At 45.9% G+C, this 18,432-nt stretch overlaps 1 protein-coding gene across 1 annotated transcript in view; it reads left to right on the forward strand.

The window, feature by feature from the left end:
• LOC126159174 (uncharacterized) overlaps window positions 1-18,432 on the forward strand; it is a 520,900-nt gene that overhangs the window by 454,463 nt on the left and 48,005 nt on the right. The window contains exon 6 of the mRNA XM_049916497.1: window positions 2,402-2,566. Within this exon, the coding sequence (XP_049772454.1) occupies window positions 2,402-2,566 (165 nt within the window). The remainder of the gene's footprint in view (window positions 1-2,401; window positions 2,567-18,432) is intronic.

Raw genomic sequence — 18,432 nt, forward strand, 5'->3', positions numbered from 1 at the left:
AACGGCTGAGGGACTAACCGGTGGATTTGGTAGTCTTTGCCGTATGAGCACAAAAGTGACCACGACTCAGAATATTTCCGAGATGCCCAGCCTTATTCCAAAGTAACTGGTATCCCGACTGTCGGGACCACTTACTTGGCCACTCATACGTTGCCCGTGGTTCATGAACTAGGACATGACTACAGGAACCCACACCATGAACCACTTTAGCTTGCTGGGAAGAAATTTTCATCAAATGAGGAATTTACATTTGCAGTTAACGAGTATTGTGCAGAATCTCACAGAACCTATTTTTCCAGTGGGGCGAAGAAGCTGGAGGATCGCTGGGCCAAGTGTACATCCCTCAAAGGAGACTACGTCGAGCAGTAAGGTTACGAAACAAACATTTTTTTCTACTTGGCTTATCAAACTACCCCGTAGTCTCACAGCGACGGCATATATCGAGAATTACATGTAATTTCATAACTCATTTGTTTCTCAAAGCTCTGCTGCTACTACTGCTCAGATGTTCAACGGGATATTTAATGCGACTCATAATTTATATGTGAAACAAATGGCGACACAGTCCGTGAGCCACCCTATATTTCTCAGCACAACGTATCCTGCGACGTCCTTACAAGCTTTTCAGATTGTTTCTGGTCACACTGTATAAGAGCCTCATAATTGTGTGAGTCGTTTGTGTACCGACAGTGCTTTATGCGATTGCTCTCCGAATAACTTGCATGCATATAGACAACTGTAAGTTAATTCATCTTTAGTTTAACCTCATCTTTAAAACTGCTCAAAATAACCAGTTCCTGAAAAAACCTTTTTCCAGTTTTTTTATTTCTATTTGCACTAATAAAAGTAGATATTGGAAAGATGGAAAAAGAAATTTTCATACTTTTTGCACTAAATAGGTAAGATTCAAGGTATGTAGAAGCAAAATATCAAATAAAATAGCAAATAAAATTCATGCAGTCCACCGCTCGCTGCTTTTCTCGAAAAGTGTTAAGGGCTTAAACCTACAAAGAAATTTCCTGTATTCTCCTATTGATATTAATATTTTGAAACTCTAATCAAAAACCATGTTGTAATCGAGGATCATACCATCGTTTGGGCATTACGAATAGTCTGTGCTAAACGATTAAAACTGAGGTTAGAGAACTCTACTTTCCGTGTTAAGTTGTTCGTTTCCTTGGGTTACAAGCAGATAATTGCATATTATATAGACAAAGGCAGCAGATCTGCTAGTTTCTATTTTTATTATAACAGTGAATGAATTGTTACAGTTTTCATTTATTACTGTAACCATGTCGCTTTCTCTTTCATTATGTCACAGAAATTGCAGGCAAATCTGTAATCTTTGCAAGCAAATGGAGCATTGAACTTCATTGCTATTACACTCCGTAAAACATTTCCAGAATCCAGTCAATGTCCGGTGACGACGGTGCAAAACTATCACATAGACGAGGTGTGTGCATGATTTGTCCACTGCACGTAGACACGTACCATCTAAGAGGCGACGCCACACGGCAACAGGTACATTACTGTCTCAGCAATGCTGTACCGATTCTTATTTCATGTCACGTGTTTATTGCTCTTTTCTATCGGCGTCGTTGCTAAAATAGCACTGATTGCTTTACTCGTCTTCTACAACAGCCCAATATTTCAACGCTATAAAAATTGGACAAATGAAAAGAATTCATATTTTTAAAAAAAGTTTCATTCAAAAACAAAGTTTTATCACTTCATCTACGGCAAATTGTACCGATCTTGACCTGGTTATTAGTTAAAAAATAGGAAACACTTGTTGTAATTGAGACCAAACATAAATTCCGACAAATTGCGATAATTCAAACCTAAATATCGGTATCGGTTTTAATCGGTCGATTTTCCCCATCCCTACTGTGGTATCACGTATCGTTACCACCCCAATGGCATTCCACAGTTGGTGACGAAATTGGAACTTTCCTTCCAACGCCTATAGCGGTCGTGTGGGACCTGGCACACCCAACAAAGCACACCCACACAGCCACACCTGCACCGGTTCGGTACCACGAGCGCCCTCTGCCGGCGCGATATAGAAAGGCTGCCGACAACGACGCGGCCTACTCACGCTCGGAGCCTCTCCGATACGACCCTTCGTTCGTTCTTAGGACAGCGAGTCTCATCCTAGTTGCTACAGTATGAACCGGACTCTGTTTCTTGTGCATAATTTGTAATGAGTATACATACAGTTGAAGAAATACAAGTTAAATAAATCATCTGTTTTTGTGTTTACTTGTTCGCTAATCGTCTCTGCTCCAGTCCAGCTTTCCTACAACGATAGTTGCCGCACCATTCAGTAGCCCACCTCTCCCTACCGTACGTAGCTGAGCGCGGACTGGTGCGCCTGAGAGATCGGCTTCCCTTGCTGCAGGTGCTGCCCGCGGGCTCGGCGGCGGCGCAGCAGCTGCAGGCGGAGCTCTCGCGCTGGCAGCGCAACCAGGTGGACGTGGCGCAGCTGCGCGCCCGGGCCGCCGCCGCCGAGGCAGAGTCACGCGCGCTGCGCGAGCAGGTCGCCATCCTCGAGCAGCGGGTACAGGTCAGTACTGGACGCTCCAGTCGCCTCTCCAGAGGTTACATTGTCATCCACACTGGACATAGTCCGTCGGGATACCAACGTGCACATAACTGTCTTTCTTGCGTTCCTTCTGCATTATCTGTAAACAAGTAGCACATATAGTTTCTCTTCATTTGTTGAAGACTTTTTTCTCTTTTTTTTTCGCACTAACCTGTACTCCAACTCAACTTGAACGACACTGACAGAATGAAAACTGCATTTCTTCTTTGCAAGTTTTATGCAGGTTTTGCAGTGGTGCAACAGTTCCCTCCTCACTCAACAAGCTGGATTTCCGTATATGGGCTTAAAATCACGAACTTCCGCATACGATAACAATTAGTTTAATGCTCAAAGCAGAGAAATCCATAGTTCTAAATACTATAATTTTTCTACTAATTGGATTTTGAACAGTGAAACGCTGTTGAATTTGTCGCTTTTCGAGCTGAGATTCTAGTTTCTGAAATTACGAGGGGCGTTCGATAAGTAATATAACTTTTTTTTTCTCAGACAATTTTAGAATGAAGTTTTCTCTCTACAGCGGAGTGTGCGCTGATATGAAACTTCCTGGCAGATTAAAACTCTGTGCCGAACTCGGAACCTTTGCCTTTCGCGGGCAGCGCACACTCCGCTGTAGAGTGAAAATTTCATTCTAGAAACATCCCCCAGGCTGTGGCTAACCCATGTCTCCGCAATATCCTTTCTTTCAGGAGTGCTAGTTCTGCAAGGTTCGCAGGAGAGCTTCTGTGAAGTTTGGAAGGAAGGAGACGAGGTACTGGCGGAAGTAAACCTGTGAGGACGGGGCGTGAGTCGTGCTTCGGTAGCTCAGTCGGTAGAGCACTTGCACGCGAAAGGCAAAGGTCCCGAGTTCGATTCTCAGTCCGCCACACAGTTTTAATCTGCCAGGAAGTTTCACATCAGCGCACACTCTTCTGTAGAGTGAAAATTTCATTCTAGAAAAATCCCCCAGGCTGTGGCTAAGCCATGTCTCCGCAATATCATTTCTTCCAGGAGTGCTAGTTCTGCAAGGTTCGCAGGAGAGCTTCTGTGAAGTTTGGAAGGTAAGAGACGAGGCACTGGCGGAATTAAAGTTGTGACGACGGGGCGTGAGTCTTGCTTGGGTAGCTCAGTCGGTAGAGCACTTTCCCGCGAAAGGCAAAGGTCCCGCGTTCGAGTCTCGGTCCGGCACATAGTTTTAATCCGCCAGGAAGTTTCATATCAGACAATTTTGTTTGAAAAAATGCGCAATCTACTGTGGGACGTTGTGGAATATTCTCGTTTCAGCCCTATAGGTTCATGGAGTTCCGCTAACTGACGGCTCTATACGTAGACTTCAAAATGGCGTCTGTAGCGGAGGTGCGTTCCAAGCAGAGAGCTGTCATTGAGTTTCTTTTGGCGGAAAGCCAGAGCATCCCAGATATTCACAGGCGTTTGCAGAATGTCTATGGAGATCTTGCAGTGAACAAAAGCACATCGAGTCGTTGGGCGAGGCGGTTGTCATCATCACAACTAGGTCACGCAAACCTGTCCGATCTCCCGCGTGCCGGCCGGCCGCAATCAACTGTGACTCCTGCAATGATGGAACGTGCGGACACTCTCATTCGATGTGATCTACGAATCACCAACACCTCGCTGCTCAACTGGACTCTTTACTGGTAGTGCTAACCCTCGTCCACCAGTTGCGGTACTCAATGGTATGTGCCTTCTGGGTTCCTCGCCGCCCAACGGAAGACCATAAAGTGCAACGAAGATTTGTCTGTACGGAATTGCTTGCGCGTTGCAAGGTTGATCGTAACAATTTGCTGTCGAACATCGTCACAGGCGATGAGACGTTGGTTCATCATTTCTAATCAGAAACAAAAAGGCAATCGATTAAGTGGCGCCACACCACCAAAGAACAAGCTCAAAGCTGCACCCTTAGCTGGTAAAGTCATGGCGACTGTCTACTGGGACCTTGAATAGGTTATTCTGTTTGATGAGCTCACTCATGGTGCAACGATTAACTCAAAAGTGTACTGTGCTACCCTCCGGAAACTGAAGAAACTTCTTCCTCATGTTCGTCGCCACAACAATGCAAACTACACTGAAGAAACAAAGAAACTGGCACACCTGCCTAATATCGGGTAGGGCCCCCGCGAGCAAGCAAAAGTGCACCAACACGACGTGGCATGGACTCGACTACTGTCTGAAGTAGTGCTGGAGGAAACAGACGCCATTAATCCTACAGGGCTGTCCATAAATCCGTAAGAGTACGAGCGGGTGGAGATCTCTTCTGATCAGCACGTTGCAAGGCATCCCAGATACGCTAAATAATGCTCATGTCGGGGGAGTTTGTTGGCCAGTGGAAGTCTTTAAACTCAGAGGAGTGTTCCTGCAGCCACTCTGTAGAAATTCTAGACGTGTGCGGTGTCGTATTATCCTGCTGGAATTGTCCAAGTCCGTCGGAATCTGTAATGGACATGAATGGATGCAAGTGATAAGGCAGGATGCTTACGTACTTGTCACCTGTCAGAGACATATCTAGACGTATCAGGGTACCATATCACTCCAACTGCACACGCCCCACACCTTTACAGAACCAGCCGGCCGCGGTGGTCTAGCGGTTCTGGCGCTGCAGTCCGGAACCGCGGGACTGCTACGGTCGCAGGTTCGAATCCTGCCTCGGGCATGGGTGTGTGTGATGTCCTTAGGTTAGTTAGGTTTAAGTAGTTCTAAGTTCTAGGGGACTTATGACCTAAGATGTTGAGTCCCATAGTGCTCAGAGCCATTTGAACCATTTTTTTACAGAACCTCCACGAGCTTGAACAGTTCACTGCTCAAATGCAGGGTCCATGGATTCATGAGGTTGTCTCCATACCCGCACACCGCCATCTACTCGATACAATTTGAAAAGGGACTCGTCTGATCAGGCAACGTGTTTCCAGTAATCAACATGCAATGTCGTGTTGACAGGCCCAGGCGAGGCGTAAAGCTTTGTGTCGTGCAGTCATCAAGGTTACACGAGTGGGCCTTCGGCTCCGAAAACCCACATCGATGATGTTTCGTTGAATGGTTCGCGCGCAGACACTTGTTGATGGCCCAGCATTGAAATCTGCAGCAATTTGCGGAAGCATTGCACTTCGCTCACGTTCAACGATTCTCATCAGTCGTCGTTGGTCCCGTTCTTGCAGGAGCTATTTCCGGCCGCAGCGATGTCGGAGATCTGATGTTTCACGGGATTCCTGATATTCATGGTACACTCGTGAAATGGCCGTACGCGAAAATCCCCACTTCATCGGTACCTCGGGGATGCTGTGTCCAATCGCTCGTGCGCCGACTATAACATGACGTTCAAACGCACTTAAATCTACACTCCTGGAAATTGAAATAAGAACACCGTGAATTCATTGTCCCAGGAAGGGGAAACTTTATTGACACATTCCTGGGGTCAGATACATCACATGATCACACTGACAGAACCACAGGCACATAGACACAGGCAACAGAGCATGCACAATGTCGGCACTAGTACAGTGTATATCCACCTTTCGCAGCAATGCAGGCTGCTATTCTCCCATGGAGACGATCGTAGAGATGCTGGATGTAGTCCTGTGGAACGGCTTGCCATGCCATTTCCACCTGGCGCCTCAGTTGGACCAGCGTTCGTGCTGGACGTGCAGACCGCGTGAGACGACGCTTCATCCAGTCCCAAACATGCTCAATGGGGGACAGATCCGGAGATCTTGCTGGCCAGGGTAGTTGACTTACACCTTCTAGAGCACGTTGGGTGGCACGGGATACATGTGGACGTGCATTGTCCTGTTGGAACAGCAAGTTCCCTTGCCGGTCTAGGAATGGTAGAACGATGGGTTCGATGACGGTTTGGATGTACCGTGCACTATTCAGTGTCCCCTCGACGATCACCAGTGGTGTACGGCCAGTGTAGGAGATCGCTTCCCACACCATGATGCCGGGTGTTGGCCCTGTGTGCCTCGGTCGTATGCAGTCCTGATTGTGGCGCTCACCTGCACGGCGCCAAACACGCATACGACCATCATTGGCACCAAGGCAGAAGCGACTCTCATCGCTGAAGACGACACGTCTCCATTCGTCCCTCCATTCACGCCTGTCGCGACACCACTGGAGGCGGGCTGCACGATGTTGGGGCATGAGCGGAAGACGGCCTAACGGTGTGCGGGACCGTAGCCCAGCTTCATGGAGACGGTTGCGAATGGTCCTCGCCGATACCCCAGGAGCAACAGTGTCCCTAATTTGCTGGGAAGTGGCGGTGCGGTCCCCTACGGCACTGCGTAGGATCCTACGGTCTTGGCGTGCATCCGTGCGTCGCTGTGGTCCGGTCCCAGGTTGACGGGCACGTGCACCTTCCGCCGACCACTGGCGACAACATCGATGTACTGTGGAGACCTCACGCCCCACGTGTTGAGCAATTCGGCGGTACGTCCACCCGGCCTCCCGCATGCCCACTATACGCCCTCGCTCAAAGTCCGTCAACTGCACATACGGTTCACGTCCACGCTGTCGCGGCATGCTACCAGTGTTAAAGACTGCGATGGAGCTCCGTATGCCACGGCAAACTGGCTGACACTGACGGCGGCGGTGCACAAATGCTGCGCAGCTAGCGCCATTCGACGGCCAACACCGCGGTTCCTGGTGTGTCCGCTGTGCCGTGCGTGTGATCATTGCTTGTACAGCCCTCTCGCAGTGTCCGGAGCAAGTATGGGGGGTCTGACACACCGGTGTCAATGTGTTCTTTTTTCCATTTCCAGGAGTGTAGATAACCATCCATTGCAGCAGCAGTAACCGATCTAACAACTGCGCCAGACACTTGTTGTCTTACATAGGTGTTGCTGCCAGCGGCGCCGTATTCAGCCTGTTTACATATCTCTGTATCTGAATACGCATGCGTGTATCAGTTTCTTTGGCGCCTCAGTGTAACTTCTCCTTCTCCATGACAACAGAAGGCCTCACACAAGTCTGCGCATCTGAGAGATCTTACAAAATTTCATTGGACGTTCTTCTTCAGCCACCCTACAGTCCGCATCTCGCGCTTTCCAACTTTCAACAGTTTGGCGCAATGAAGGATGAACTGCGCTGGAAGCAGTATGTGGATGACGGGAAGGTTAGTAATGCAGAAACACACTGGCCCCAACGACGACTAGTAGGTTGGTACCATGCGAGCATACAGGCGCTCCCAGTTAGGTAGCGAAAGGCTGTCGCATTTAACTGAGATTATGTTAAAAATGGGTTTTTTTAGCCAAAAGAGTGGTGAATAATACGGAGTATTGGGATGCTGAATAAAACCAACTTGCTTTCAGAAAAAAAAATGGGCTGCATTGCGTAGTGAACGACCCCGTCCTTAAGTTCCATTGGTAAAAGCGGAGTTGATACCGATACATGTGCAATTAATATATCCATGAAAAGAAACTATACGTAGTTTAGTGAGGAGTTACAGTTCATTTCGATGAAAATAGATTTGTGCTACCCTAAACGGTTCTCGGAATATTTGAGGTGGACAGTTTAGCCGCGTCACCCATTATAACATTACAATCTCTAAAATGCATTGTTTTACACATTAAGAGTTAATTTGTAAATGTGGTGGGTGATACAGCTGTTTAGTTATCGTATTAGGTTTCGGATGACTATAAAACCACGGCGATTAACCACTTTAACTAAAAACCTTTTTTTAGTGTTGACCTATGTTCGTTTCTGCCTGCTGTGGGGGTGGGGTGGGTGGGGTGGGGGGTTATCATTAGGTATCTGCGTTGTTGAGATAATGCCTTTTAATATGCACTGCCTAGCAAAATATGTGAAGTATCCAGAAGACGTGGTCGGATGTCAGTGTAGCTTCGTAAACGTATACACCCTCGACAAATACATACACGATCAGAACTGCAGTCCTGTATGACAGGAAAAACAATCACCAGAGCTCATTAGTAGTATACATGTTGAGCTTTGTTATCAGGCCTTATAGCGTCGGAAATGAGTGATCACTGTGAACGACACGGAGATGCTGGGTACTTGTATGAGACAGCGTTATCAACATCTGACAGAGTTTGAAAGGAACGTCAAAGTCGGTCTCCATTTGGACGTCTAATGACCGACCAGTGGGCTTGTGAAATGTCCAGATTTGTGGGGCATTTTCATGCGACAGTGTCCAGATGTTGGATGCCAAGGGAACATTAGGGTACACATACTCATCGTCAAGATTCCGGTCCACCATGACTGGCCAGCACAAGGGAGGACCGGCGTTTTGTGCACCAAGAACAGCGCTACCACTTTTCGTCTCCACCTGCGATCCGAGTACAAGTAATGGACTCTCTGCAACGTTCTGTGTAATCCTGCATCTTTGGTCGGAGACAAGCAGCAGCCGGACTAGGAATTATCGTCCCTGGCGTAGGCTGACGTTAACACCACAACACAAATGGCTGCGCGTGGAGTGGTGCCGTAACCGGAAAGCATGAACTGATGATGAATAGTGTCGTATTGTTTTCAGAAAATGCGGTTCTGGAATAACCCGGATGACTATAGTGGGGCAACGACTTGGGGAGACGTTCCATTGTTCCAAAGTTTTGGAGAGAGGCAGTGGTGTTACTCCCGGCATCATCGTTTGGGTGTGACTGCAGATCACAGCTGATAGCGACTGAGGGAACTCTGACGGCACAACGGTACGTCACAGACATCCTGCGTCTTCGTGTGTTACCTCTCTTGTGGCAGTATCGCTGCGTCATTTTCCAACAGGACAATGCTCGTCTCCACATGGAACGTGTCTGTGTGAATGCTGAGTCACTACCGCGGCCAGCGAGATCCCCAGATGTGTGTCTGGCAGAACATGTGTGGTGTCAACTCCACCCCATTGCTAGTATCCAGGATATCAAGGATCAGTTGCAATATATTGTCAACATGCTAGAGACCAATACCTTTTAGAAATAGTTATATTTTTATTTTTGCCTGTTCGCTACTGGTTTCGGTACACAGTACTATGTACAGAAACCGGTAGCCAGTAGGCAAAAACAAAAAATTGTGACTATAGACTAAAACATATTTAATTTCTGAGTTACAGCAATGGTGGATCAGCAGGATACAACAGCTTTATCACACGCTTTCCAACCGAATCACTGCATGCATCCAGTGTATGATCATACAGATACGTGGGCTTATAGTGCCAAGTTTTTTGTAAATTTGCTTTTCTTTTGTAATCACTGAAACATCGCATACTCTCTCAACCCTTGAAGTTTCATTTCGTTTCCTCCTCCCTTTCTGCGTACGTTACATTTTTGGCAGGCAGACTATTTTGTGCAGGTTGTGCACTGCAGCTCGTAACTACTTAAAAGAAGTCATTTATACGTGACAACAAAAGAGATGCTGACGAAACAAATATTGTCTTCTTCCAGTTCCGATTGTCAACAGGCAACCGTCCGTCCAACAAAGTCGCGGGGGCGAGTTTATTCCTCTCGTATAACCTACGGCAGCGCAGTAAATACGGCGGTAGCTTGAAGTAACAGCTGTAAACAACGTATGTGCATTCGGCCAGTTAGTTATCAGAAACAGTGGTAAGTAGCGGGTGTGCGGCCGTAGTGTTGTTGTATCACATATTTGCATGGAACAACTTCCCTAAATCAGACATCAACAAATACTCCGGAATAAAAACAACGACGCGTGGACGTCTCCTGCAACGTATTGGAAATGCAAAACGCGGACAGTTCTTTTCTGAAAAAAATCACTGTGGATGACGAGACTTTGTGTTATCAATACTAAGCTACCAAAAACCGACACATTCAGAAATTCACATTAAGGCCTGTGACAACATAACCATATTCAAGCCAAAGTGACGCGGGAGTTGAACAACATCCCGAAGAAGGACCTTTCTGATAGTTTCATATGGCTGAATGAAAGTTCTGTGCGTTCTACTCAAGTGGAATGGGGGCGGGGGAGAAGTCTATGTAGAACATATGAAGCGTTAAATCCACTATTTTACCTTTCCTTTTTTTACTAAGCCAGTCTCGAGACTTTATCGCCTGACGGACTTTGTAGCATCACTCCAATGTGGAATCAATGAAGAATAAAGTGTAAATGAGTAAATTATGATTAATTTTATTTGTGTTACTGAGGAAGCAGTAGCAGTGACGTCATGTAGGCTACTACCGAGGCCTACGAGAAAGACATGTCGTGGCGCTTACGTCACGAAGGTAGGCCTGCACGTGCTCGTTCGCTCAACTCAGTAGACAAACTACATTTCTACAGCTGTTAGCTCGTAACTAGGTGTCTACGTACAAACGAGAGTTGCATCTTCTACTGCAATCAGTCATTATGGAGTCTTACTGTTATCAGTCCTACAATGATCGGAAACTCTTAGGCCTAGTTGTAATTTGTTATGGATGTATTAGGGTACAATAAAATTAAAATCATGCCGAAATGATTATCAGTTGCATAAGGCACCACTTCTTGAATGCAACAAGGGCTGTTAAGCAGAAGAGACTAAATGCTATAAACAAGCCGTTATACCATTTACATCGAGTATTGATCTTAAATTTTGTTGTTGCACTATTAATCAGTAAGAAGAGGCAACTCTCGTTAGTATGGACACTCCCAACTGCGAGTTAACAGGTTTAGAAATGCATTTTGTGTGCTGAGCTGAGCGAGCGAGTTCAGGCCTACCTTCGTGACGTTCGCTCTGTGGCCTGTCTTTCTCGTGGGCCTCGGGTTACTACAGTAATTTTATGTTGCCTAATGGTCGCTTCGATCGAATATTCGAGTAGTGACAAACAAGGATTGTTTTACTAGCACATCCTGATGTCACGGAAAAATATGTCTTCAGTTAATGCCTTCTGTTTGGAAGGCCTGTGTTTCGAAGTCGTCATTATCGTCGATCATACTATGATGGCCCCGCATAACTGCTGCTATGGTAAAATTCCTGAGCTAATAATTCTTTTCAAAACTTATGTCTCACGCTATGCAAAGCCGCCGGGGAATGATGGTGACTGCATAGAAAATCTTCAGTGTAACTGCTCGGTGTGTGATCCGCTCGTCGTGTTGTTGTATGACCAACACATCGTCCACTGCTTCACCACGCTGGTGAAACCATCTTAAAATGGCGGCCAAAACGATGGTCTTCACAATAGAACAACGTAGTCACTCATCCGGAACAGTTTTACTGAACATGACAGCAACAGCGATAACATAAGGACGTATGTATATCTACATCTACATTTTACATCTACATGGATACTCTGCATATCACACTTTAAGTGCCTGGCAGAAGTTCATCGAACCACCTTCACAATAATTCTCTATTACTCCACTCTCGAACAGCGCGCGGAAAAAACGAACACCTATATCTTTCCGTGCAAGCTATGACTTCCCTTGTTTTAATATGATGATCGTTTCTCCCTATGTAGGTCTGCGTCACCAAAATATTTTCGCATTCGGAGGAGAAAGTTAGCGATTGAAATTTCGTTAGAAGATCCCGTCGCAACGAAAAACGCCTTTTTTTAGTGATGTCCAGCTCAAATCCTGTCATGTCCGTGACGTTCTCTCCCCTATATACAAAACGTGCTGCTCTTCTTTGAACTTTCTCAATGTACTCCGTTAATCCCATCTGGTAAGGATCCCACACCGCGCAGAAGTCCTCCAAAAGAGGACTAACAAGAGTAGTGCAGGCCGTCTCTTTAGTAGATCTGTTGCATACTCTAACCATTCTGCCAATGAAACGTCTTTGGTTCGCCTTCCCCGCAACATTTTTTGTGTGTTCCTTCCAATTTAAGTTGTTCAAATGGTTCAAATGGCTCTGAGCGCTATGGGACTTAACATCTGATGTCATCTGTCCCCTAGAACTTAGAACTACTTAAACCTAACCTAACCGAAGGGCATCGCACACATCCATGCCCGAGCAGGATTCGAACCCGCGACCGTAGCAGTAGCGCGGCTCCGGACTGAAGCGCCTAGAACCGCTCGGCCACCGCGGCCAGCTAAGTTGTTCGTAACTGTAATTCCTAGGTATTTAGTTGAATTTACGGCCTTTAGATTTGACTGATTTATCGGTAACCGAAATTTAACGGATTCCTTTCACCACTCATGTGGATGACGTCACACTTTTGAATAGTTAGGGTCATTTGCCAATTTTCGTACCCTATAGATATCTCTTCTAAATCGTTTTGCAATTGGTTTTCATCTTCTGATGACTTTACTAGACGGTAAAACACAGCATCATCTGCAAGACAGCTGCTCGGATTGTCTATTAAATCTTTTATATAGATAAGGAACAGCAAAGGACCTATGGCACTACTCTGGGGAACGCCAGAAATTACTTCTATTTTACTAGATGACTTTCCGTCAGTTACGAGGTGCATCGAAGTTCTAAGGCCTCCGATTTTTTTTTCTAATTAACTACTCACCCGAAATCGATGAAACTGGCGTTACTTCTCGACGTACTCGTCCTGCAGACGTACACATTTTTCACAACGATGACGCCATGATTCCATGGCAGCGGCGAAGACTTCTTTAGGAGTCTGTTTTGACCGCTGGAAAATCGCTGAGGCAATAGCAGCACGGCTGGTGAATGTGCGGCCACGGAGAGTGTCTTTCATTGTTGGAAAAAGCCAAAAGTCACTAGGAGCCAGGTCAGGTGAGTAGGGAGCATGAGGAATCACTTCAAAGTTGTTATCACGAAGAAACCGTTGCGTAACGTTAGCTCGATGTGCGGGTGCGTTGTCTTGGTGAAACAGCATACGCGCAGCCCTTCCCGGACGTTTTTGTTGCAGTGCAGGAAGGAATTTGTTCTTCAAAACATTTTCGTAGGATTCACCTGTTACCTTAGTACCCTTAGGAACGCAATGGGTAAGGATTACGCCCTCGCTGTCCCAGAACGTGAACACCATCATTTTTTCAGCACTGGCGGTTACCCGAAATATTTTTGGTGGCGGTGAATCTGTGTGCTTCCATTGAGCTGACTGGCGCTTTGTTTCTGGATTGAAAAATGGCATCCACGTCTCATCCATTGTCACAACCGACGGAAAGAAAGTCCCATTCATGCTGTCGTTGTGCGTCAACATTGCTTGGCAACATGCCACACGGGCAGCCATGTGGTCGTCCGTCAGCATTCGTGGCACCCACCTGCATGACACTTTTCGCATTTTCAGGTCGTCATGCAGGATTGTGTGCACAGAGCCCACAGAAATGCCAACTCTGGAGGCGATCTGTTCAACAGTCATTCGGCGATCCCCCAAAACAATTCTCTCCACTTTCTCGATGATGTCGTCAGATCGGCTTGTGCGAGCCCAAGGTTGTTTCGGTTTGTTGTCACACGATGTTCTGCCTTCATTAAACTGTCGCACCCACGAACGCACTTTCGACACATCCATAACTCCATCGCCACATGTCTCCTTCAACTGTCGATGAATTTCAATTGGTTTCACACCACGCAAATTCAGAAAACGAATGATTGCACGCTGTTCAAGTAAGGAAAACGTCGCCATTTTAAGTATTTAAAACAGTTCTCATTCTCGCCGCTGGCGATAAAATTCCATCTGCCATACGGTGCTGCCATCTCTGGGACGTATTGGCAATGAACGCGGCCTCATTTTAAAACAATGCGCATGTTTCTATCTCTTACCAGTCTGGAGAAAAAAACTCGGAGGCCTTAGAACTTGAATGCACCTCGTACTACGAACTGTGAAAGGAAATCGTGAATCCAGTCACATAACTGAGGCAACATTCCATAAGCACGCAATTTGACTACGAGGAGCTTGTGAGGTACGGTGTCAAATCTACAAATACAGAATCAATTTGTAATCCCTTGTCGATAGCACTCAACACTCGTGTGACTAGAGAGGTAGTTGTGTTTCACGCGAACGATGTTTTCTAAATCCGCGTTGACTGTGTGTCAGTAGACATTTCTCTTCGAGGTAATTCATAATGTCGAACACAACATATGTTCCAGAATCCTGCTGCATATCGACGTTAATGATATGAGCCTATAATTTAGTGGATTACTCCAACTGCCTTTCTTGAATATTGGTGTGGCCTGCGCAACTACCTAGTCTTCGGGTTCGAACGAGCGGTTGTATACATTTGTTAAGTAGGGAGCTATTGCATTAGCATATTCTGGGAGGAACCTAATTGGTATACAGTCTGGACCGGAAGACTTGCTTTTATTAAGTGATTTAAGTTGCCTCACTACTCCGATGATGTCTACTTCTAAGTTACTGGCTTTGGCAGCTGTTATTGTGTAGGAAGCGTCTGCGCGTGGGTTTTATAATGCATTCTTTATTTACCTCTTTTGTGATGTAAATGCCAGCCATCAGAGACCAACAGCCCGCGCTAGCAGCTTAATACGCTAGCGCTACTAACAACGAACTGCCAAGGCGCGTCCTGTGTCCTGCGTGATGAAAACAGTAATCTACATTTGTCGATGACTGCCGGTCGTGTCTCTTACTGTGAGGCAGCATCAAAACCATACGGAACCAATCCAGTTATGACTGCCACTCTTGGACTTTGATTTTCGACTGAATTGTTCCGAAATTAAATAGCAAATAGTTCCCATCCCCGAAGACAATGACTGAAAATGGAAATTACCTCCCAAATATTCCCAATTGACTAAGCCTCTATCCCACTAGCAGGTAGTCTGGTACTTATTTGAAAAGACTCTGACTGCACAGTAGACCATTACTAGAACCGTCACTCCACCTAGAGAATGAAAATTATACAAAAACTACTCTAAATTTTAAAAAAATTAAGCACCCAGAACGGGAGGAGGAAAGGTAATCAAACTTTACCAGTTGGGAAGATACGTGATGTTATGTTAGTGATTTCAAAATCTAGTCAATTTTATAAAGAAGGTGACAGTCTGAGCCCACTTATTAGTATGATATTGCACACCCTGTGGCCTGGATGCATGCAGGATGTGGCTGGAAAATGTGTCATCAAGCAGCTGTATCATCTCCCAAGGAAAACTCGTAACATCTGTTGTAATTGGTCCTTGATATCCCTGATGCTGGCACTAGGATAGAGTTGACATTCCACATTTTCCCACATATGTTCTATCAGCGCAAATCTGGGAACCTTGGTAGCCCTGGGTGCGGTGTCGCCCGAAGAGTATGGTTCCAAAGCAAGGTTGGTACTTCGCACCAGAAGCTCAGAAGAGTATAATGCTGCATGTCATATCGACAAATGCGCAATGCCCGGGTACCCATGCCGTCTATAGCTTCGCTACGCCGCCGTAATCGATGGTCTACTTACGGCTCAGCAGAGAAATCCTCGGTCTAGTTCGCACTCGGCGATCACGTCGACAGCATAGTCTTAAATAGGCCATCAGTGTCTTAGATATCTTAGGCAGACTTAATACGAACATTATGTCCGTTGTGCTTCAAGTGAAGAGTGTTGCAAATTTGTCTTCTATCACTTGATATACTTTAATATACTGTAAATAATCAGAACGTTTCTGTGGAAACATTTTGTACAAAGTAAAGTGAATCTTCATCTCTTTATTGTAATAAAGTGAACTAATGTTGTATATATTACAGTTGCAATCAGTCTCCTCCCGGAGCAAACCAAAGAACCCACCGTTGTGCCGGTGAGTGTACTTTCGTAAGGCACAACAATGGAAATACCTGCGCATCACGTAGACATATTACAGAGACGTCTAGACAGGCAGTGTCCTGCTGAAAAACGGCACCATGACATTGTCACACTAGTGGCAATACAAGACGGCGCAGGATGTCCAAGGTGTGCCTTTGTGTTCCCTCAATCACTACAAGCCGTGACCTGAAGTCACATACGATGGTTCCCCACACCGTGACGCCACGAGCAAAACCGCCGTGCGCCGCCAAAATTGGAAGAACGGACCTCTCCCCAGGTCGTCCTGGGTAGTGCAGAACCGGAAGCCATCACTGAACACAATGCGTTGCATACATCAGCAGTACATATTTCTCTGCCGCGGCACCACTCCAAACGCAGCCACCCGTGTTGTGGTGTTAACGCAGCCTACGCAGTGGAAGGTAATTCCTTAGTCCGGCTGTTGGTAACCACCGACCAACGTTGCGGGGTGAGAGAGTCCATTATATGTTATGGGGTGGCAGGCGTAGACGGGAAGGGATTACAATGTGATTGTTGCACAATGCGGCAGTCATATCTTGGTGACGAGCTTGCCTGCCCTCATGTTCCCATGCACTCCAGCATGGGGCCACTGTCACATCTGAGTGCTCCACAGATCTGCATATTCAACGATTCGACCGTTTGGCCAGATGGAGACTCACAACGAGACACCTTTCAAACTCTGTCAGGTGGTGATAACGGCGTATCACATGAGTATGCTACATCTCCGTGTTCTTCAGAACGATCACTCAACATCATCTGACGCGTTCAAGTCCTTACATAATCTACTAGGCCTGGTAACAACCTTCAACACAAACAACACTAAAACACTCTGTCATCACAGAAAACTGCAGCTCTAACCATTTACATACCTGGCGATGCAGTGTGCGTGTACGAAGTTACGCTGACATCTGACCATGTCTTCTGGACACCAGTAGACCGACAGGAAGGAGACTGGGGCCGTGGCCGAAACCTCGATACAATTTTTTGCTCTTTTTTTCTTTTTTTGCGCCATGATGCGCCTCTACACCTAGAAAAATGGCTTTAGACTGCCCCCAACGTTTGACAAGCGCCTCGTAGAGCTAGTTCCGAGGACAGTGCATAGCTGCCAACTACTACGGATTGTCCGTAATTATTACAGATTTATCACCTTAATAACGGAGTTACGGAAAGTTACTAAAATAAGTAATTTTACAATTTGATGTTCAAAATAAATCGAACAACATACTATTTACATTTCGCTAATCATATGCTATTAATTTTTTTTATTGATTGTGATGATTTCCTTCCTGAGTACACAGTCAATCTTTCTGAATTATTTCATCACCACGGCTTACTAAAGGCGCGTTTACACTGTGTTGGAAACATGTTCTGCAACATTGTTGGCGGTAGTACTTGACTACCGATGTTTGCGACATGTTGTTATCATCTTGGCAAGACAAAACGAGTGTTCCACGGCAGTGTCTGTACAGATCAAAGGAACGTAGTTTCTGGCCTGTTACCACTAAATACCGGTACGCAACGCAGCGCTACTGTTTGTTTTTTCTCTGTCTTTAGTGGTGCGTGTATTCTTTAAGTGCGTTCCTTTGCGGAATGGAGTGGACAAGAAGCAAAACTGACGAACTTGTCACACACTACGACGCAGAGGAATGCCTCCGGAATGTTCGAAATCATAGTTATAAAAATATTAAACAGAGTCCCTACTTCATACAAAAAAAATGTTACGTTGCATCGCACGAGCACCAGTGGACGTAGAAAAAAAAAAAAGAAGTCCCTCATTTCTCAATACCACAGCAGCAGCAGCAGCAGCAACAACAACAACAACGGGACTCGCTTCTGACTCTGGAAAAGACTGCCATCAGCAGGCTATGTGAGCTGCGGCCTTACGACAGTCCGGTGACAACAAAAGAAATTACGACAGTTTCTGTGAGACGGAAATAAATGTATGTAGGAGGCAGCAGTAAGAAGTAAACGTAGAAGTGGCAGGGGGATTATCAACCGCAGGTTCCTCCGTCACATCTGTTGAAAGTGTAAATGTTACTGGGGCTGAAAGAGTTTTCTTCATTGAAAATTATAATTTGGATTAATTTTAAAACGAAAATAAAACTGACGCAAAAGAAATGGCAACACCAAGAAATAGTTGTGCGACATAAACAGAAGCTGTTAAGCGTGATTCCACATATGAAAGATGATTTCTATTCAAATTTCACGCCAGTCACATAAGAGCTGCGCTAGAGCGCCATCATGAGGATGCAAACCAGGTT

Source organism: Schistocerca cancellata, chromosome 2, assembly GCF_023864275.1.
Source record: "Schistocerca cancellata isolate TAMUIC-IGC-003103 chromosome 2, iqSchCanc2.1, whole genome shotgun sequence".
NCBI classification, from domain to species: Eukaryota; Metazoa; Arthropoda; class Insecta; order Orthoptera; family Acrididae; genus Schistocerca; species Schistocerca cancellata.